Raw genomic sequence first — 23,051 nt, 5'->3', positions numbered from 1 at the left:
ACTTTGGTGATAGTTCTAATGAAAACTCAGCAATCTGTAAGTGATTTTTCATTAAACCACTAGGTTTTTAGAAGAGAAATGCAAATTGTTCTATTGTTTAAATCAATAAAATAAACATGAAAACAGATGCAATACATTGATTCAGAATAAATCACTTGCAAAAATACAATCCCTAATAGCTAGATCTTGATCAAGTCTACTCCTTTTTCGATTTGGAGAGAGCTTTCTTTCTCTGTCCGAGCATGTAACCATACATGTGAGGACTACCTGCAATTCAGAATATCATCTAATGAATACATAGCAAACTAATCAAAATCTAAAACAGAAAGGAATACTGCGAAAAGTTAAAGAAATGAGCGTGCATGTGAGGCTTAGAAGGAGATATTTTAGTGAAAGGATACTTGCCTGGGACATAGATACCGAGGGCAACAAGTCCTGCATAATAGTAATCGAAAGAGAAGTTCCATTTGTTTGGCATCCTAAGAGAATACTTCTCAGATCCCTGGAAAAATATAGTTCGATTAGAAGACAGACCACGCATATAAACTGAACGATGAGAAGCCGAGGCAAGGAGCAGAACTCCAAGTACAAGAGTCCAATAAAGTAGGTATATATAGATGAAGAAATTATGTGCGAGTGTCTCTGAGAGGCTAAGATAAAAACTATAAAGCAAATCAGTTTTTATTTCAGAACAGGAGGGGGAGGAGTGCGGAATTTCCCACTTAATTTCTGAAACCAAAAAATAAATATATGATAGAAAATATTCAAAGGAAAAAGGACTTCTCAAACTCTTCAGAATCTAATGATGCTTTTAGTATATGACTTCTCATTTACTGTAACTTGTATGAGTCGAAAGGGAGACATGTTGTCTCGGTACCTTGATGTAAGGCAGGGCGCTATATATTAAACCAACTTCACTTGTGATGCCAGTAGGATACAGCAACATGAAAGTACTATACCTGCACGAATAAAATCAATACCTGAAGATCGGTCTTTAAGGTGCAAATCAGACTAAAAAAGAACCTGCTAGAGAAGGCATTTGCCACCACTAGAGAACAAAAAATGGGTGCAAATCTGATGGCTTGTCCGTTCATATAATAGTTACTATTTTAGTCCCATAAGTGACACACTTGTTAAACCATCTTACTTTTCCTTCTCTTTCCTATTTCTTGTCACTTATTTCACAGTTCGTATGTTATCGATCAATTTATCACTCAATCACTGGCTACCTCTCTTCCAAATTGAATCTTTCTTTGGATACTTAACCATGACTAATAAGACCAAAAGGCTAACTCAAATGAAAGTTCAAAATGGTTGTCTCTGCGTTTAGGAAAAAAATTGTTGCGCTAACCAATGATATCAATAAGAATATGAGTGTCTCTGCGTTGGATTGTTATTTGAAAAAGAAAAAGGTGGTTCATTTTAAAAGGGTCAAACTTGGGTTGATGGGTTTGTTCACAACAGTTTAGCCCCAACCTATTTATCGCACGAACTCATTTACCATGCTCACAAAGTTAAAGGATCATACCTTAGCCACAAGAGCCAGGAAGGTGCAGAACCGAATGCCTCTTTTGTCCCGAAGAATGAATATCGGATGATCTGAAGTTTGAGCAGAAAGATCATGCCAATTATCAACATGTTACTTACACATGAATAGATTATACTTATCAACACAACTTTTATATATGAATACGACCATTTAAGCACTCATGAACTGGCATGGTTATGAACAGATATAGAAAGAAGTTAGTGGACAGAAAGAGAGGGAGGAGAATACTGATACAAGCACTTGTAAATACATGCATCATGCAATGACAAAATTCAGTCTGATGTGAACAAATTTATTGAGTTAAGGAGGATGCTTTAAGTCTGACCTACAAGCTTCTATGTTAGCTACATGGAGCAAGGATAACTGAAAGGTATTTTTAGGTAAATTATGACTATTAAGTGGACTATTAGACCTCAGAAGAAAACAAATGCGTCAAGACTCGGTGAAATAGTCGATGCGTGTGCAAGCTGGCTTGGACACCACCGTCTTACAATCATGAACCATCAAATCTTCCTAAAGATAGAAATAAATGCATACGAGGTCAGATGTTGTAAAGAATCTATATCTTGTCATTTGTCTAGCCAAAAAAGCTCGCTGCTCTTACTGCTACCTCCGAAGCACAGAAGCACATCCATCATAATCATTTGAGTGCCAATTCATTGAGAAATCAAAACTTAATGTAAAGCTATATAAGACTAGAAAAGAATGAGAAGAAAATAGTAATGTCAATGGTTTATATGAAAAAAGGTGTTCTTCAGCTATGCATACTGTGACGTTTTTACAAGTAAAGAATAAAGAGAATCAAGGCGCAGTTAAGAATATCTTCTCCACCTAAAATCAGAGGCGTCTTCAACGTAGTTTCAGTTGCAAAATTATAATAAGATGGATTCACAGCAACAAGGAGTGGTGGAAAACAATTTCTCTACACTTGCAATTACGTGGTACCACCATAAGCCTCAGGTATTTACTTTCAGTTGTTCAATGTTCTCTTTTCTTCACTCTTCAACTAAGTATAGTAAACAAAATACAGAAAGAGCATATCTGGTCAGAGAACTGATATTTTTCTATTTGATTAATAAAGTGATGCTCTGACTATTGCAGTTATTGTCGGGAGACTTAATAACTCAAGTTACTATAAATAAACATCTTAAGATAAAAAAGTTTGAAGCTTATGAATAAGCAAGGCTCACCTCCGTTATAGACCAGCTAATCACTAGAGAACTGACAAGTATATGAGACCGGAGCTGCATCGACAATCCAATTCATTAGTAAAAAATACTTTTACATTGTCATGTAGAAATCAGAGGAAAATAATCAAGCTAACCTCAGGGAAACTCCATAAAATACCCCAGGTTACATATAATCTTGAACTTATCTGTGGAAGAGTAGCTGATACTGGAGATCTTACCAGACCTAGTTAAGGTTGAAGAAAAATGGAAAGGTTATTTAAGTGCAAAATCTTCTCGCGGGCTTATTTAGGCTTGTGATCAAGTAAACTTACCCACTAAACCATGAAGAATCTGTTCCGCAGTTCATGTGAAAAAGAAATTAACAAGTTAGCATCCCAGTCCATTTGCATTTAATGATAATAACACCATACAAAAAAATTTAAATCACTATTTCTCAGCAACAATTAATTACCTCAAAATCGAATAAGAAAATCCATAAGCATATAATATGGGAAGGGGGACGGCACAAACAACCAACTACATGTCGGTTACAGCTAAGAGGGCTTAGCTACATGTGAGTTGCAAGAAGGATATCCAATGAAACATCTCAAAACTATTTTAAAAATGACAACACAGATTGAGGGAGTGAGCTAGTATCGTTATCAAGTTCCGAACTACCTCTTGTTCATTCATTAGATTTAAGTAACCATTATTAATGATTAGAAAGAAAAGCACTGTCATTAGACACAGATCTTATAAAAGTAGGTATCATCTTTTTGAGTTTATTTTTCCACCAAGCTGCATTAGTGCATTATTTTCACACTCTACAAAAGAAAAAGTTCGGAAATTTGGAAAACGAAAAATTTGCAATAACATAAAAAATATCTTTTGGGAATTCTCCAAAAAATAGCTTTTAGCAACACTACACTTAACTGACTATTCTGGCCAAATACTAACTCGTTCTAACATCTTTCAGCTACATCCCTTTACAATTGCCAGATTTGACCCAACATCTTTGAATGAAAGCAGATCTAATTGGTGTAATTTCCTAAAATAGATATCTCTCATACCCATTAAAGATTCAACCTTTTAGGAAAACTGACCCATGAATATGAGTGATGAGAATTTAATGTGTCATCAACCACATTTATCAACTATCATATATCATACCCAATATTTATACAGAGAATAAATAGCATTCAACCCCTTCCCCCACCCCAACCCCACAAAAACAAACCCAGCTATTATATACATTATTATAAAATTATGCGTTTAAGTTCCGTGCATTCATAGTGTAAAAATTATTTACATAATCAGGTCACTTATTACATAATTAAAAAATTTAATTGGTGATCTCGTAAAAATGACAACTGACCTGCTATTACAGGTAAAAATTCACTAATAGCATAAAATAATCTTTACACTGTCAGTATGGATAACTTAAATCCTAAAAACATAGCCTTGGTGGGGGTTTACCTCTAAAATGGCAGCGGTTTGAGCTAAAAGCAGAGGCTTTTCTACAGCATCATAAACATGTTCATGCCCTGACTCTTTCAGTGTTTTCACAGCAAGATAAAACACTTGAAACCTGAATTTCCAGTTACCCAATTTATATACAACAGATTAGAGTAATAAACAGAGAGAAATCAAATCTGCAGTTAACTACTAATCAAAAAACAAAAAGCAAAACTGACAGCAAATCAATCAACCAACCAACTACATTTCAAATCCCAAAATTTTCATATACTAGTTCATTCGAAGTTTCGAACCAATAACTTTGGCTCGGAACTGTTCTGTATATGTGTTTAAAAATCCAATAAATAAGAATAAAAAATAAGTTTCAAGCCAAAATAAATCTAATGAGATATGGTAGAATTCCAAACTCGAACCACAACGTTCAAATTCTGGATCCGCTTCTAAATATCTCAGGCGTCAATGTAGCATGCGACTAGAGAAAACAATACTCCATACAACAACAACAACAACAACAACAACGACAACAATAACAACAACAAATCCACTGAAATCCCACAAGTGGGGTCTGGGGAGGGTAGTGTGTACGCAGACTTTAGTCCTACCTTATGAAGGTAATAACGGCTGTTTCCGATAGACCCTCAGCTCAAAAACAGAAAAGGGAGCAATAAACAAACAGTAGAATCAACAAGATAATAGGACAACGGAAGCAAATGGAAAATAATAATAGAAAAAAGAAAAAAAGTGGGGATTGAACATACCATCCAAAAAAGACAGTCCAATTGTAAAGGGTGAGATATACACGTCTAAGAGCAGATAAAACTCCAGCCATTGAAGCACTTCAAAAAGCTTTAAAACTCTAAAAAAAAAACGAAGAAATAGAAATAATTCCAATTGGGTCTTTGAAGAGAGAGCTAATTATGAGTAATTAATTGGTGTAGGTGAGTTAGATGAACTACTATTAGATCTGCCACAGAACAGTCAACAGTATCACATTCTTTGATTCTCAACTGTCAACGCTCAGCGGATTGATTGCTATTCATTCAAATCTGGGAAGCTTATTAATGGTGATAGGGGAAAGGAAACGATGTCGTACGAAATGGGTCGGATTTACATCTGGGGCACCCCCATATTTATGGTTAACAAAAAGAGTCAAAGTCACATCGAATTTCCTTAAGAAAAGGCACATTTCTGGAAATATTCGAAAATGAGATGTGTAATTTCCTGATGTAGTGAAGTAAAATAAATTGCTATTTTTAGATATTAACACTCTGTCACTCAATCTTTCTTCTTCTTTTTTTTCTTTTTCTTTATTTGGGATTGAACGTGATATGTTTAAAAGATTTTTATTTACACTAAAATTACTATAGTTACTTTTGTCGAAGAATACAAAGTTGTCCAGGTGAAAATTGCCTTTTAATTAACTGGCGGTTAGGACGTAAGAAGAGTCCAAAACTTAATTAATAATTTTTTGAACATAAAATACATTTTTGATGTTAAAAAAAAAAAAGATACAATAATGGGTATTTTGCAGTTTTATACTGCGAATTGGCTTAACGGATCTTTTGCCGGTAAGACATTTCGCAGTATAAAACTGCGAAATATTAAAAAAATAATTTTTTATGACATTTCGTAGTACAGTACTGCGAAATAGGCTGATTTTAGGCCCCACCAATAATTAACTGACATAACAATAATTCAAATTCATAAAACGCAGTATAATACTGCGAATTACTTTGAAAAATTGTACACCCCAAGGTCGGACTTGCCTTATTTATAGGCGCTTCAATTTTATAAAAATTCAATCAACACTTAAACTTCAAACATACGTTTATTCTCTCTTCTCCTTATCAATCAATTTTTTACATAGTCTGAAGTGCCAAAAATAAGGGTTTCACTGTATTGGGGGGGTGAGATTGTGGTGGAGAATAACTCTGTGAGGTATAGCTCACCTCCACAGTGTCATGTTAAATTGCCGCTTAATATGGAGTGCAATACATTGGTATCGTTGTTACGTAAAAAAATGAGTGAGCGGAGGCGTTCGGTTAGCCTTAAAGTAACCGGTAGATTTCCTTATTCAGTGACTCCGCAGGGGTTTGCTTATTATTCTGAGTTTAACATCGAGGATGATGAAACTCTTAGAGATTTTTTGCGGATTCCGGATGAATACAGGGAATTTATTGTAATAAAATTATTGGAAATGTACGTCAAGGTGGAAGACGTTCCTAGTAATGAGGGCGTGCATAGCAGGGATAACCCCCAGTCATCGGGTGGTTATTCTGGAGCAGCGTTTGCCGGACAGATTGGAGATGAAAGAGCTTGCCTTGATTTAAACTTGTCACCACAGGCGAATGAGCAGCCAGAAAATAATGTTTCCACTTTATATAATCAACAAGACGACTGGTAAACTTCAATTTTACTACGTTTTAGCGATTTTTTTTTCATGTTTTAATTGGATTTGTATTAACACTCATATTTTTTATAGGGGGTACCGTCCGGATTTGAATTTTACAAGTTATGACCTCGCCCCTAGTTGGAATCTGCGTAGGTCTGGAGTATTGGACCACGGTGGTCCATCTGGGAGTTATCACCAACCTGAAAATATCCATCATGAAACGTCAAGACAATACGATTTGTAAGTAAAGTGATATAGCGATATCTAAAGTATTTTTCCTGAGTATTGGGTAACTTAGGTTTTTGTTCGTTTTGTGCAGTGAAAACGAGCTTCTTGAAGCTCCTGGCCTCACACAGTTGCCCATAGACGACGTTTTTACTCGTGATTTGGCAGATGCGCAGAGTCAGGAGGATGATAGTGATTATGACAACAATGCGGATGAGTCTGGGGATGAGACACCCTTCCATGATGAGGGTGATGATGAGGAGGAGGAAGTGAATGTTGAACCTGAGCTGACTAGGGAGCATGTTCCTCCACCTCCCGCTAGACCAAGAGTGTATGAGTCCCACGTGCCATTTCATGAGCGAAATATTCCCTACCTTGATAATTTGCCAAGCATGCCTAACGTTGATGCCCTAACAAGGGATGATGATGAATTACGGTCAGTGATGTGGGATGAATCTAGACCAGCTGTTCTTACAAAGGGCATGTATTTCCCCGATAAAGCTCGCCTAGTTAGGGCTGTAAAAATCTACAGTATAAGGGAGTGTCGTGAGATGACGGTAAGTGAGTCAACTACGGAGAAATACAAGGCTGTATGCCGTAGGTGGTTTATGGGTTGTCACTGGATGCTGCGTGCCACAAAGAAGAAATCAGGTTTGTGGAAAGTGGGTAAATTTATTAGCGAGCACAGATGTGAAATGGACACATTCAATGAGAATCACTTCAACTTGGATGTGGACTTGATTTCCCTTGTCTTGATTCCATTTTTGGAAGTGTCCATTAGGTTCAAGATTAAAGAGTGTATTACAGCCGTCCACCAGGAGTATGGTTGTACTATAACCAAAAGAAAGGCATATCTCGGTCGCAAACGTGCCTTTGAACTTATTTATGGCGACTGGGATAAGTCTTTTTCAAATCTGCCCAGGTACATGGCTGCACTGCAACACTTTAACCCCGGGACTGTTGTTGAATGGAGGCGTGAGCGAAGTCCGGACAGACCGGAATATATATTCAACTATGTATTTTGGTCATTTAAACCAGCAATTGATGGTTTTGTGCATTGCCGTCCTGTAATTTCCATAGACGGTACTCATGTCTATGGAAAGTATGATATTAAGCTTTTGATTGCAGTTGCTGTAGATGCCAACGGACAAATATTTCCACTAGCTTTTGCCATTTGTGCCAACGAAAGTGAAGAGACGTGGACGCAGTTCTTGAACCACTTGAAGCAGCACGTTGTCAAACAGCGTTCAGGTATTTGTCTAATATCTGATCGGCATGGTGGTATTTTAAGTTCTGTACGTCACTTGCCTGAATGGCAGGAACCATATGCATACCACCGTTACTGTGTGAGGCACCTGAAGGCCAATTTCCAGAAGAAATTTCCTGACAAGGCGTTGCATGACTTAATGTGGATGGCTGCAACTGAGCACCAGCAGTGTAAATTCACGAGGCGCATGGAAGCGATCCGGCAGATAGAACCACGAGCCTATACTTGGTTGATGCAACATGACCCTCAAATGTGGACATTGCATGCTGATGGCGGCAGACGATGGGGAGCCCTCACTACAAACGTGTCGGAGTCATTCAACGGCTTGTTGAAGTCTGCCCGTGGACTGCCTGTCACTGCCATGGTCCGCATGACTTTCAAACAGAGTGCAGAGAGGTTTGTTGAAAGGCATGCAGCTGCATCGTCATTGATGGACAGGGGTGTTGAATTTATGCCAATACCCATGACAAGATTTGAAAGGTACAGGAGGCGGGCACAGTGGCATTCATTTCTTCAGTATGATCATGAACGGGGTGTTTTTGAAGTTAAGACCGCTATCAACGGACACCGTGGGAATAATCTACAGACGGTGAATGAAAATAGAAGGTTATGTTCATGTGGGAAATGGACCATCTACCACATGCCGTGCCCACATGCATTGAAGTGCTTTCAACAAGTTGGATATGGGGCAACAAACTACATTGATAGGCAATACAGTGTTGCAGCATACGTAGACACGTATAGTGGGAAGTTGCATCCATTAGGTGCTGAGCATTATTGGCCGCCGGAACCTTTTAAGTTGGTATGTAACAAGGACTATTTGCGCAAGCTGAAAGTGCAAAAGAGAACGCGTATACGGAACCAAATGGATGTTGGTGAGTCCGTTTATGCGCGTAAATGTGGCATATGCTCTCAAACTGGACATGACCGTCGTAAGTGTCCTTCAGGTGGTGGGCGTGGCGGTGGTAATCCTGGTGCAAGTTCGTCCAATGTACCCAACTATCAAGCATACCCCTAGTCCTTTATTTTGAAAAAGCTGAGAAGCATGTGAAAACCCTGTTTCGTGTCAGGGTCATTTAATATGTTATTCGTAGTATAATACTACGTTTTGTGGATTTGACATGTCCTGCTGAAAAAGCTGAGAAGCACGTGGAAACTCTGTTTTAAGTCATTGAAATTTACTATGTAATTCGCAGTATTATACTACGTTTTTGTTTGAAATCTTGACTATAAATAACGGTTGCATGGTACTTATATTCTTCGCTTAACAATAACCAAAGTTTCTCTATAAGAAATGTCTGCACAAAACGTTTATGTCCCAAGGTGCTACTGCGGAGAAAAATGCAGTTTGTTCAAATGGTATCCAGAAGGTGCACGCCGCTACTGGGCATGTAAGAACAAGCTCGAGGAGTTACCCGGCAAGCCTACATGTGACTTTGAGGTTTGGATGGACGAACCATGTAAGCAAAAGCGCTACAAAGAAAGAATTTATGAGCTTCATTGTTTATGTCATAGCCAAGCGGAGAGCGAGCGTCGAACCAATGAAGAACTTGAGGCGTTGAAGGCCAAACTCAACGAGGCAGAAGAAGAGAAAAAAAACCTGGAAGAGCAACTCGAGTTGTGTGGAGCGAATTGTAAGACACGATCGTGATTAAATAGTAGCTTATTTTTAATAAGCGTAGTAGTGTATTTTCATGTTTCCATTGTCATGTGTTTGTAGCAGTTGTACTGTCATGTATCTTTAGATTTCCCGCTTTTGTGTTTGTGTTTCATTTTCTAATAAAATTCATGTTCAAATTATGTTTCTTGTTCAAATTCTGTTTCAATAAAAAATATGTCGAAATATGCAAGTCTAAAGCTGTCATGTGGAAATTTAAAATGTTATGTCGAAAACCATGTGAAAAACCTGTTTCATGTCAGAGAAATTTAATATGTAATTCGCAGTATAATACTACGTTTTGTGGAGTTGTCTAATATGTAATTCGCAGTATTATACTACGTTTTACGGAGTTGTCATTTCGTTCTGAAAAAGCTGAAAAGCATGTTGAATACTGCGAATTTGTGTCAGAGAAATTTAATAAGTAATTCGTACTCCAATACTACGTTTTATTGAGTTGTCATTTCGTTCTGAAAAAGCTGAAAAGCATGTGAAAACCCTGTTTCGTGGAGTTGTCATGTCTATGTAATTCGTAGTATAATACTACGTTTTGTGGAGTTGTCATGTTTGTAATTCGCAGTATAATACTACGATCTATTTGATATCTTGCCTATAAATAACAAGCACGTTCGAGTTATTTTCTACGCTTCAAAAGAACCTATAATCGAGATTTTCCATAAAACCAAACTTCTCTTTAAGAAATGTCTGTACGACCCTTTCGTTGCCCAAAGTGCGAATGTGGAAACAAAAGCATGATGTACGATGAATGGGAAGAAGCTGGACGCCGCTACTGGGCGTGCATGAACAAGTTTTATAGGCAACCCGACGTACCTATATGCAATTTTAAGGTATGGGTTGATGAACCATGTCAGCAGGAATACTACAAAGACCAGGTGTATCATCTTCAAGATGTGTGTAATGGGCAGTGGGACAGACAGCGCCAATCGAAACAAGAAATTGAAGAGTTGAAGGCGAAGATCAAGGAGGTGGAAGAAGAGAAAAAGAAATTGGAAAGAAAGCTCGAGAGGATTAAGGAGAGAATACTAGGCGGTCGTAACTAAGCGATGACATTTACGTGTTGTGTGTTGTAGTGTATCTTCATGTTTCTGTTGTGTCAAGTGCTTTCATTAGTTGTACTGTTTGTTTATGTGTTAGGTTTGTAAGGTTTGTGTTTGAGTTGTATTGTTTAAGTAAAATTGCTGTTCAAACGCAATTAAAATAAAATTGTTGTCAAAAGATAGTTGTTACTATTATTTACATAAAGCACTATTTACACAAATTTAATACATAAGCAAATCAGTGAGTGCCGCAGCCTGTGTGCTTCAGTGCTGCTGCTGGCCTAAGTCGCATCCCCTGTCGCCCGGGCACACTATCTGGATCATCATCATCAAGCCGCCTCTTTATGTGAGGATGTGCAGCAGCATCAACACCACAACTGGCAGGGTCGGAAGAATAGGCCGTCGGGCCGTGAGTAACCTACAAAACAAGAAGTAATCTTAGCATGTATGAATGTATTATTTTATGAAAATGTATTATTATCTTAACCTACAGAATGTACTATTATTTTAAGTAAGAAAATATTTTCTCACCATGGTCTCGTCGACCTCCTGGGTATATGTATCGATGGTGTGCTCATCACCGCATGTAGTGTCCTCAAAGATGGGCTGAGACGAAGACTGCATAAGAAAGTTACAATTAATTAATGGCAGCGATTTAAGGAAAAGAAAACAAATTGAAATATTAAAGTCATACAAACATACCGCATGAACTGCCGGGGACGATGGATAACTCAACCTGCGCCCGCCATCCACGTCCCGGGCAGGCCGACCCTCAGCTGCGGTAGATGTGCATGCGAAGTACTGATCTACATCCCCGTCGAATGTACCCATGATCGACAATGCTCCTGACGGGGTGACCTGCGATGCTGGCAAAGATAGCTGAAGGCTATATGAAGGCATGCTGCTGGAAGGCTCATCTGCATGAGGGATATAACCCTGCTGGTCATCTCCAAAGCCCCCAACTCCGAACTCCTCGTCATGTGCATCGGCAGGTGGGTCGACAGGTACCTCAACGCCCCCTTGCTGGCCACCTCCTCGCCGTCCCCTGCGACCCCGTGGGGCAGCCCTGCCTGGTGGGGGTCCCCTCGCTGGTGCCCTACCCCTGGCTCGTGGGACTGGCCTACCCCTCTGGTAGGCCCCTGGAGCCACATACTGAGGCTCATGGTCTAACCTCTCGGCATCTCTCGCCTGCAACAGTGTCAGACGAGCCATCTGGGCCATCTCCCGGCCATACTCAACCACTTCAGGGATGTCCGAACGCTGCTGCATCTCCTGTCCCGACTGGTAGATGCGATGAAGCCCAATAGCCTGTGAAACATTTCAAATAGTAATTAAATAACTCTATATCACAATTATAAGATATTAATAAGTCACAAAAACATACCAGTGCCTCATGCCTCCCGGCGTACGGTCTGTAGCGCTCGCCAAGTACATGCACGGGGTTCCCGATCATCAATCGGGTATGGCGGCGGTACCACCCATCATACAGCTGAATAGAGGCCTCCTGGAAAACTGTAGGTGGTAGCGGGATGCGCTCAGCTCGGTCCTCCCAATAAGCTATCTGCTGCTGTAGCCACCCAACATACTGTCGGTCCATGTTCGAACGGTCGTCCCGCTGATAGTGAGTAGGCTCCCATCCAGGCTCCCTCGGTATAGCCTGAGGACGGCCAAACTGTCGAAGCACACGCTCCGTGGCATGATACTCAACAAAATCCCAGAAGATCAACGGGACGGAGGTGCTCCAAATCAACCGGTCGACTGAGCAACAAGCGGGTAGGTGACCAAGCAACTCGATGCTGTATGGCGTCCAGATGAACTACCAATAGTAACATAAAAATGAGTACGCAAAACACAACTCAATTTAAAACAACCAAGTATAGGTACATATTTACCTGTCCGTCCACCAACATATCTAACACATCCCTAAGAAGGGGGAGATTATGGTGAGCATCCGTCCCTCGGTAGTTCCCACGCCGGAGAATCCACCTGATAGCTAGAGGGAGAAACGGATAATCCTGACCGGGCGGAAGTACTGGTAGAGGTGGCTGCAACGGCATGATCCGCTGCCAGGCCCAAACCTAAGATAAAATGTTGATGTAAATTTATGAGTCATTTCACGATATAGAATTTGGGGTAACAAACAATGTATTCGGAAATTTTTTGCACCTGAAGGAGGGGCAGAAAACCACATATATCAACCGCTGGACCTACGCTCGCGCGGCACATGCTCCTATAGAGATACGCCAGAACAGTAGCACCCCAGCTGTACTGGGGTAGCTCATCCAGCTGCTCAAGACAATGAAGAAAGCGCATACTCACTTTGTTCCCCGAGGTGTCCGGAAACAAGACACACCCGAAAAGCAGGAGCAACGCCAACCGAGTGTACCGCTGAATCCAAAGATGCTCTGTCTCGTGGGTAATATCTGGGTGCAATACCGCCATCTGATCTCTAATGAATGATAAAGCCACGCGACTGCCACCCCGGTCACCCTGCGGTCTCGAACCAGTCAACTGCCCCATCATGTCCGCCAACTGTGCACGTGTCATCCCTCTCCAGTGGTGGGGCAGTGCGAAGGCGCGCCCCTCTACGCGCAGTCCATATAAAACCTGGACATCCTGCAGCGTGATAGTAGCCTCTCCAGTGGGCAAGTGAAATGTATGCGTCTCCGGTCGCCACCGCTCTACCAAGGACGTGATGAGCGACCAATCAAGCTGCATCCGTCCAAGCTGAAAAATGGTATATAATCCCGAAGTCTGGAGGATCTCTACTACGCGCGGATGGAAACGATGCTCCGCAATAAACTCCCACAAATCATCAGGCCTCCTGGGGCGGAGAGGCTGCATCGCTAGCTGTCCCTCCCAAACATAGGATGACCTATGGTCGCCCTGCAGCACTAGTAGCTGATCCTCGGCAGGTCCAGGATGCGCAGGCGGAGGAAACGCCATGTCGTCTACTATAATTTAAACAAAATTAATTGTTTGTGTTAGTGTAATAAATTAAATTAAGTATGATTTTTGAAATTGGAGATAATAGTTATGTATGGGTTCCAGGCTTGATTTTTGACGCCCGGTGCCACCGAATAATTCTTAATTATTATAAGTCTCAATTTCAACATTTTTAGATTTTTATTAACTTAATAAATTAAATTAAGTATGATTTTTGAAATTGGAGATAATAGTTATGTATGGGTTCCAGGCTTGATTTTTGACGCCCGGTGCCACATAAGTCTCAATTTCAACATTTTTAGATTTTTATTAACTTAATAAATTAAATTAAGTATGATTTTTGAAATTGGAGATAATAGTTATGTATGGGTTCCAGGCTTGATTTTTGACGCCCGGTACCACCGAATAATTCTTAATTATTATAAGTCTCAATTTCTACGCTAAAAGGCTCTACATTTTACTATGCTAAAAGGCTCTACATTTTACTTCGCTAAAAGGCTCTATATTTTACTTCGCTAAAAGACACTATATTTTACTACGCTATAAGGCTATACAATATGAACATAACATCAACAATACAAATAAATAAAATAAATAATATTATTTAACACAAACAATCAAGTAGCATTTTTGGTCACAAACATAACATAAATTCGGATATCAAATAAATCAAACCGGGTATATAAAAGAAACAAAATTAAACACTAACATAACAAAAATTCACATGGAAACATACTAAACAATACTAATGCATGACTATATGAGTTTCAGCATAAACTAAATTGAAATAGCTCGATGTAAATATTATTGAAATCGAATTTTTGCACCCGAAACACGCAATCCAAAACTTCTTTTGTGTGTGGGACCTACACTTCTTGCTCTTTATGGGACGGATGGGGCCGAAATTTTTTTTTTTTTTAAATTGTAGGCGGGGTGGGGGACCAGAAAACTTTGAGTTTGATTTTTTAATGGAGATCGTTGTCTGTGGGAAGAAGACGACCCGTTTTTATTAGGGCAATTCGTAGTTCAGTACAACGAATTGTAATTCGCAGTACTGTACTACGAAATGTCATTAAAAAATTATTTTTTTTAAAACTGCGAAATGCCTTAACTGCAAAAAATCCGTTAAGCCATTTCGCAGTATAAAACTGCGAAATACCCATTATTGTATCTTTTTTTTTTAACATCAAAAATGTATTTTATGTTCAAAAAATTATTAATTAAGTTTTGGACTCGACGTAAGAATTGTGAAATTCCGGGAAAAAATAAAAAAAATTCAAGTAAAAATGATATTTGAAAATTAGAATTGAGTTTGGACAAGAATACAATTTTGGGTTATTTTTCAAAATTTTAAGTGATTTGAATAGTAAATTTGAAAAACAACTTTTTGGAATTTTTTTAAATTTCGAAAAGCTCCGAAATTCAACTTAAACAACAACAACATTATTTAAAATCTTATTGCTAAACGCTGATTTCGAAAAAAAAAGTAAAAACAATTCGAGAAAAAGTTAAATATTTTTTATAGTCAAACGGGTCCTAAGCAGTTCAAGAAACAGTTGGGACAGTCCATATGTTAAAGAGAATATTGGTGGGCTAATTAGTTGGGGAAATAGGAGAGGCAAAAGAACAGTAACATGTTAGGTTGTCTGTTCACCTTCCTAAAATTTTCTTGACTACCTAAGGGTGGTTATAAAATTAGGCCAACCTCTATTTCCCCCAATATCAAAATACTTTTTATAAGTTTTTTTTTTTTATTTATTTCAAGAAACCACAAGGTAAGCTCAAAAATCCTGTAAGTATAACTTTTGGTGCGCACAATCAGCGGACCAAATTTATTTTCTTTTTCCGTTTTTTATTTTTATTTATTCTGATTCTTTTTGTGTGGATTTTATATTTTAAATTTATGGTTAATTTTCTAACGCTTATTTGCGAATTTAAAATTTGCGACCAAACAGAAATTCAAATGTTTCTGTCGAAATGAAACTACCTTATCTTCGCACCTATTTAACTCAGACTGTTTGACTATAAATTCAGTAGCTTTGCCTCATTTTTTCACACACGGAAATTCTGAAAACAATCTCCTCTCTCTCTATTCTGCATACTGCATATTTTCAAAACACAACATAAATTCTAGTGTGGTTTGCTACCGTTTGTTGAGTTCGATGAAGTTTTGTAATTTTCATTACCGGTATTACCGAATAGTTGTTATGTTCTATCCTGGGAGGAATTAATCTATTAATATTGGGCAATTACACAGTGAGGGGATTAAATTCCTTAAGATCACACCATTTTCTGTTGAGCTCCGAACTTTTTAGTTTTTCTACTTTTGTTTCTGTTTCTATTTATTTTTGCACAATTTATTTTCGAACACAGTGGACGAACAATCATCGTGCACAATCTCTTTTTCACAAGGCATTAGCTTGTCAAATTGAGATATACTATGTGATATGATTTTAACGTTGCTTTACTATTTTTAGTATGGCTTATTCACTATTATTTAATTTTTATTTTTTTTAGCTGGTCTATCGGAAACAACCTCTTTTACATCTATAAAGTAGGGGTAAGTTCTGTGTATACATTACTTCTCCAAATCTGACACCGTAGGAATACACACTGGGTATATTGTTGTTGTATGGTTTTAAGAGTCCATTACTCAAATGGTCATTCAACTATCCCAAATTATCTCCTAAAATCACTTACTTTCGTTTGTGACAACAAAGTCACTAAACTATGCCTATTGCACTCAGAAGGTCACTCATGAGTCAACTAAATTTTCTAAATTTTGGATTGCCAAATACCTATTTTACCCTCTAAATTATAAATATTTATCTTCTTTTTATTTTATTAAACTTTTTAATATTATGATTTTCCCTTTTTAATTTATATTATGGACTTACCTATACAATAAATAAATATTATTTATAAATTAAAAAAATAAAAAGTATTTAAGCATATATAATGCTGGAATAACAAAATAATGAGCATAGTAAAAAAACATTAATTACCCTATACACAGTATAATTTTTCGACGAAGAGTGTTCAGTTGGCCACCCTTGACCACACATAGCTTCGCCTCAGTGTAGACTAAGCAATATCACACTGTTGGGGCTACGTCCACTTTCAACCGATCTTTATTTAGTATCTAAAGCAACTTCAAACATAAAAACACATCTACTTCTACTTGTTGGTTCAGCATGGATCAAGGTGTTTTAAATGTGATCCTTAATTACTTTGTATAACTAACAAAATAGCCGAACGTAAGTTGTTTGGGACTAATAGCCTCTTTGGCCAAGCTTTTTTTTGTCAAAAGTGCTTTTTTTTTTGTGGCCAAAAGCACTTTTGGCCAAAATTTGAGGTGTTTGGCCAAGCTTTTGGAAGGAAAAAAAGTGCTTTTGAGGAGAAGCAGAAGCAGTTTTGGAGAAGCAGAAAAAAGTAGCTTCTCTCCAAAAGCACCTTTTTGAAAAGCACTTTTGAGAAAAATACACTTAGAAGCAGTTTTTTAAAGCTTGGCCAAACACTAATTGCTGCTCAGAAGTGCTTTTCAAACTAATTAGCCAAACACAAACTGTTTCTCACCAAAAGTACTTTTGAGAAAAGCACTTTTGAAAAAAAACACTTCTCAAAATAAGCTGATTTTTGCAACTTGGCCAAACGGGCTATAAGACGTGGTTGCTAAATTATTACCGATCCTTCTGCCATCTTATACTCTCACCTTACTCTTATCATGGTTAGCTAAACATTGACATCCACAGTCCGATATCGATATACCCTTTGACCCTTTTATGTAAACTTTATTGCAACTCAACACACTTTTTTACCAGCTTAGTGTAAGTTCAAGATAATATTAATTATTTTCTCTAATATATTATCTTTGTTTCAATACTCAAAAATCCCTTAAACATGCATGATATTCAACTTGGAAAAGGCTTTGGGTTTTATAAGGGGTTGTAATTAACAGGGGTTACTCATATCTTTTTCATAGTGGAATACTCTCTCAGCTCTTGTCCTAAAAACATAGGCTAACAGCCGAACCTCAATATATTTTGCTGTTAGTTTTTTCTTCTCTGTCCTCTTTAATTTGTGCGTGATTATGTGCTAGTCTTATCATTTGTCGCTTAACATCAAGCTAATGTGAAAGTTATACTTCCGGGGGGTTTTGTGCAGTTTTAATGACAGGGATCTCTCTGTAACAACATCCTAATTTACAGTCATTCACTATAAAAGTCATGTTTTTCTTGGAACCGATTTTTATACTATGTTGTAATATATATTTTTTATAACATCATTTCACTATAGCAGCCAAAAAATATCGGAACAAACGAAGCTGTTATATAGAAGTTTGACTTGTAACTATATATAATATATATATGTTCAATAGTTGGTTAAACAGTGGATACCACGTTGATATAGTTATCTGCTAATTTTGCTATGGCTATGACTTGCTAAAGGAGCCTTTTTACGTGAGAGGTTGAAATAAAGAAAGAGAAAGAAGGGTCCGACACTTATTTTGGAACGAAAGTAGCTCCCAACCATTAATCAATAATTATACTATAATTTTCCTTAATCTCCAAAACAAAAAAATCTTGAGTTTTTTCTTTTTCTTTTTTCATTTTCATTGTGCTTTTTCTCATGTTTGAAAATTGAAACTCTTCCTCTTTCTTAAGGTACTTTTCTTTTGGGGGGAAAGAGAGAGGAAGAGTTTCATTAATCATGTGAATTATTTGAACAAGAAAAGAAGAAAAAAGAAGATCAAGAATTGGCAAGATGTTGCAAAGAGCTGCAAGCAATGCTTATTCATGGTGGGCAGCTAGCCACATTAGGACCAAACAATCCAAATGGCTTGAACAAAGCCTTCAAGGTATTTTTTTCCACAAAAAAAAGGTCAAATTGGGTTTTTGGTCTTGATAATTTGTTTTTTGGCTTTTTTGTTCTATTTTGGGAAGGGGAGGCATGGCGTAACTAGTAAAGTTGCTGTCATATGACCGAAAGGTCACAGGTTCAAGCCGTGAAAACAGTCTCTTGCAGAAACGCAGGGTAAATTAAAGCTGTGTACAATAGACCCTTATGGTCCTGCCCTTCTCCGGACCTGCGCATAACGGGAGCTTAGTGTAGACTGCTTTATTTGGTTTTTTTTGTTAAATTTACAATATTGATTAAAAAAGAGCATATAAAAGATGTATATTTTGTTGTTGGAAGAGAAGTAAACTATTCAAACATGAATATATGATATGTCATAATAAGGCTAATAATTTGTTTTGTAGGAAAAATTCTTGCTTATATTTTGATTGAAGTCTGCAAGATTTTGGAATATATTTCCAGTTTTTAACTTTTCATTTCATTTTTTTGTTTACATTGTAATGCTTTCCCCCCTCCATTTCTGTTCAATTTAAAAACAGGCAGAAAAATACAAAGGGTTCTAAATATCTGGTAGATTGCTCAATCTTATTACAACAACAGTTATGCTTCAATCCTAAACTAGTTGGAGTTAGTTGTATGAATGCAATATCATAAATGCTCTATTTGGGTCTAAAATATTTAATGGTCCATATTTAAAGATTATCTAACACTAGGGCCTCTCTAATATATTCTAGCGCCCGCTTCACAAGGTATTCCTCGTTCATGCAAGGTCCAGGGAAGGGCCGCACCCCAAGGGGGCAGCCTAGCCTAATGCATACATTAGTGGCTGCTTTCACAGCTTGATCAGTGACTTATAGGTCACACAGAGACAACTTTACTATTACTCTAAGGCTCCTCTTCTTATTGAAAAAGAACCTAAAATAGTAAATATAAGCACAATAGTACTATTCCATTGCTAATATCCCCTTAAGGAGGGAGAATTGTTTCAAAGTGATCAAAAGTAGTGCTGTCAATCAAATGTGCCATTTTCTTTCTATTCTCTCTTGGAAGCTCCTGCCTTTTTTCTTGCTTTCTAATAGTTTATAGTATTTGTTATGAAAACAAGTAACTCCATTTATATATTTGATGTTACAGATATGCAAGGGAAGGTGGAAAGTGTGATCAAACTCATTGAAGAAGATGGAGATTCATTTGCAAAAAGGGCTGAAATGTACTACAAGAAAAGACCAGAGCTGATAAACTTTGTGGAGGAATCCTATCGTGCCTATCGCGCGTTGGCTGAACGATATGATCATTTGTCAAAGGAATTACAGACAGCCAACAACACTATTGCTACTATTTTCCCTGAACAAATACAACTAGCAATGGATGAAGAAGATGAATATGGTGCCCCAAGAATGCCAAAAGATTTCACACAAATCCCGCCGAGTGGATCAAATAATATACCAATGGTTCCAAAGGCTCCTATAAAAGAGTTGAAGGGTCTTATGACAACTGCCTCAAAACAAAGGCAAGGCAAGAAATCAACCAAAACAGAAGATGTCGCGAAATCTGGTTTGAATAAAAGTGAAGCTATTGAAGAGATTGACAAGCTTCAGAAAGACATTTTGGCCTTACAAACTGTGAAAGAGTTTGTAAGGAGTTCATACCAAAATGGACTTGAAAAGTACCGGGGACTTGAAAACCAAATCATGGAAAAGCAGCAGAAGATATGTGAATTGGAGGATGAATTTGGCGAGGGTCGGGTTATTGAGGATGCTGAGGCTTGTACTTTGATGGCTGAAGCTGCATTGCAGTCATGTCAAGAAACATTGACTCAGCTCCAGGAGAAACAAGATATATACACAAGAAGCAAGAGAGGAATTCCAAAAAATGGAAGATTCTTGTAAGAAACTGCAGTCCTTCAGACATAAGTATCTTGGTGATAAAATTAGTGACATAAAGCCAAATGTGTATAATATCCCAAACCAAGAAGTTGGTAAGGAAATAGAATCGTCACAGGACAAGATTAAGGACCAAGTTGATGCGAGCTCTAAGGAGTCTTTAACAATGTCACAACTGGCAGAGAAAATCGACGAGCTTGTGAATAAAGTGGTCAACCTAGAAACAGCAGTTTCATCTCAGACTCTTCTAATTGAGAGATTAAGAAGAGAAGCTGATGAACTCCAAGCACAAGTTCAATCTTTGGAAGATGATAAAGCAGCTCTAACTGACGACACACACAATCTGAATATCAGGGTGACGGCGATAGAAGCAAAGTTGCAAACAATTGAGAACCTCAATAAAGATGTTGTAAACCAAAACAATAGCCTAAGAACTCACTTTGTGGAAGCTCGTACCAATCTTGATCATTTGTCCGATAAATTGAGTAGCGTCAGACCAGATGAGGAGCACGATGGAACGGATTCATCACCAGATGAAGTGACTACACTTGTTGAAATCAAGTTACAAGAAGAGTCGGTAAAACAAAAAAATCATCCTAGTTCAAGTGAAGGTACTAAGAACTTAAGTACCATAAAAACCAAAGAAAAAGAAGTTCACAAAGAGCAAGGTTCTATCATAGTTGTAAGTGAAAACGCGGAAGTTACAAAAACCAGTAAGAAGCATGTCACATTTTCGGAGCCAACGCCATCTGGAAAAGGTGATGAGAAAGTCTTGGTTCAATCTGGAAGTCGTTTTTATGAGACACAAATACAGAAAGATGAGGAGAAGGATGATGAACTTAACTGGCAACAGATGCTGTTGAGTGGATTGGAGGATAAAGAAAATATTCTGTTAAATGAATATACAACAATTCTCAAGAATTATAAAGAAGTTACAAAGAAGCTAAGCGATATGGAGAAGAAAGATAGAGACGCGGAGTTCAACCTCACACTTCAGATAAGAGAACTTAAATGTGCTATCACAAAAAAGGATGAGGAGATACATAATCTACGTCTAAAATTGAATCTTCTGCAGCAAGGAAATGGTTCGGAAAATAAAGAGTTGGAGGAAGAAAAATGCCAAGCATCTAATCCTTCATTTGATCGAAGCTTAAAACTTGAGGATCTACCACAAAGGAAGGACAAAGATAATCCTATTATAGAGAACGACGAAGAAGACATCAAGACGATTTTGGTTGATCAACATGCATCAGTATCGCCAACTGAGGAAAAACTCCGGATGAGCATTGATGCAATACTAGACGAAAACTTGGATTTCTGGCTAAGATTCAGTTCAACTTTCCATCAGATTCAGAAATTCAAGACGACATTCCACGACTTGCAGCGTGAAATATCCAAAATCAAAGACAAGGAAATGCAAGATCACAGCCCTAGAGTAGAAACAAAATCAGAAATAAAGCCAATATATAAACACATGAAGGAAATTCAGAATGAACTAACAGTATGGTTAGCACAAACCTTGTCACTGAAAGATGAACTTGAGCGCAAATTCCCAGCATTATGCAATATTCAAGACGAAATAGCAAACGCTCTAAAGGAGGGAATTAAATCAGATGATATCAGATTCAGCAGTCATGAAGCTGCAAAATTCCAAGGTCAAGTTTTGAACATGAAACAAGAGAACAACAAGGTAAGTGAGGAACTAGAAGCTGGTTTTCGTCGTGTAACTACACTTCAAGTAGATGTTGAGAAGACTATAACAGAATTGGATCAAGAGTTTGGACTTACTGGAAACCAATCACAACTAATGCAATCAGTGAGTAGGTCAAGAATTCCTTTACATTCATTCATCTTTGGAACTAAACCAAAGAAGCAAAGGCGTTCACTTTTTTCGCGCATTAATCCTAATAGGAAATACTAGCTGGTCCTGAGGCCTTGAGTACCTTTGTAGAGCTTTTATTCTTGATCTTCTTTTTCTTCTTCCTTTGTTTTTTCACCTTTCTTGTTCTTTCTCGGGTTATACATGTATCTAGATAGGCTGCAAATGGTGGTCATTCTACTTTCCTTTTCTTTTATTCTGATTTTGCAGTATTTGAAGATTGTTTGTATGTTGTAATGTGAAGATTGTTAATAGTCTAAAAATGCAAGGCTTTTAAGAAGAGCCTAAAGTTCACGATGATTCGATTTATAAATTGAATTTATGCTTTATCGGCTTATTTCATATCATGGTTCAGGGTTAAAAATCAGTGAGGTTTACTTTTTCTTTTCAATGGCTGTGGAACTATTGTCAATGGTTTATTCAATTGCTTATTGGAAATGTTAAAAAAGAGATTACTACGTGATTTTTGGCACCAGATGAAAATAGTCCAACACTGAAGTCAAGGAGGAAAATTCTATCGAGTCCTTCAAAGATCAACTTGATAATTGCGCCTAATGGTAAGCTATAATCTCGTATTTTAGTCGCTTATTACACTCTAATTTACTACTATTTTAATTGAGTTTGAGCTTTAATCGCTAGTGTTTTGCACTAATTGCATGTTTTATGCCTTGTAGGAGTGATTTCGAGCTACGT

At 37.7% G+C, this 23,051-nt stretch overlaps 2 protein-coding genes across 2 annotated transcripts; one reads left to right on the top strand and one right to left on the bottom strand.

Moving 5' to 3' along the window:
* Positions 1 to 32: 32 nt before the first annotated feature.
* On the bottom strand, positions 33 to 5,319 carry LOC109240388 (very-long-chain (3R)-3-hydroxyacyl-CoA dehydratase PASTICCINO 2-like). Its single transcript, XM_019407015.1, has 10 exons — positions 5,151 to 5,319; positions 4,953 to 5,050; positions 4,195 to 4,306; positions 3,051 to 3,069; positions 2,874 to 2,962; positions 2,740 to 2,793; positions 1,529 to 1,599; positions 878 to 959; positions 406 to 502; positions 33 to 267 (listed from the first exon to the last, which is right to left on the bottom strand). Exons 2-10 carry the CDS (start codon positions 5,021 to 5,023, stop codon positions 197 to 199), a joined length of 666 nt encoding a protein of 221 aa, XP_019262560.1. The 5' UTR covers positions 5,024 to 5,050; positions 5,151 to 5,319; the 3' UTR covers positions 33 to 196.
* Positions 5,320 to 18,325: 13,006 nt separating this feature from the next.
* On the top strand, positions 18,326 to 22,687 carry LOC109240385 (kinase-interacting protein 1-like). The gene is given in 3 exon segments (XM_019407012.1): positions 18,326 to 18,597; positions 19,731 to 20,433; positions 20,435 to 22,687. Coding segments are annotated over 3 exon segments (2,763 nt in total). The 5' UTR covers positions 18,326 to 18,503; the 3' UTR covers positions 22,401 to 22,687.
* Positions 22,688 to 23,051: the final 364 nt, after the last annotated feature.

This window comes from Nicotiana attenuata, unplaced genomic scaffold, assembly GCF_001879085.1.
Source record: "Nicotiana attenuata strain UT unplaced genomic scaffold, NIATTr2, whole genome shotgun sequence".
Lineage (NCBI taxonomy): Eukaryota > Viridiplantae > Streptophyta > Magnoliopsida > Solanales > Solanaceae > Nicotiana > Nicotiana attenuata.
Note: the sequence above shows the minus strand (reverse complement) of the source record. Positions and strands in the feature narration are given on the sequence as shown.

Excerpts from the sequence above, each read along its gene's own strand:
- LOC109240388 (XM_019407015.1), bottom strand. The coding sequence starts at position 5,023 with ATGGCTGGAGTTTTATCTGCTCTTAGACGTGTATATCTCACCCTTTAC. Across the intron at positions 4,307-4,952 it reads TGGACTGTCTTTTTTGGATG|GTTTCAAGTGTTTTATCTTG; the intron begins GTATGTTCAATC and ends CTGGAAATTCAG. Across the intron at positions 960-1,528 it reads TCCTGGCTCTTGTGGCTAAG|GTATAGTACTTTCATGTTGC; the intron begins GTATGATCCTTT and ends TTATTCGTGCAG.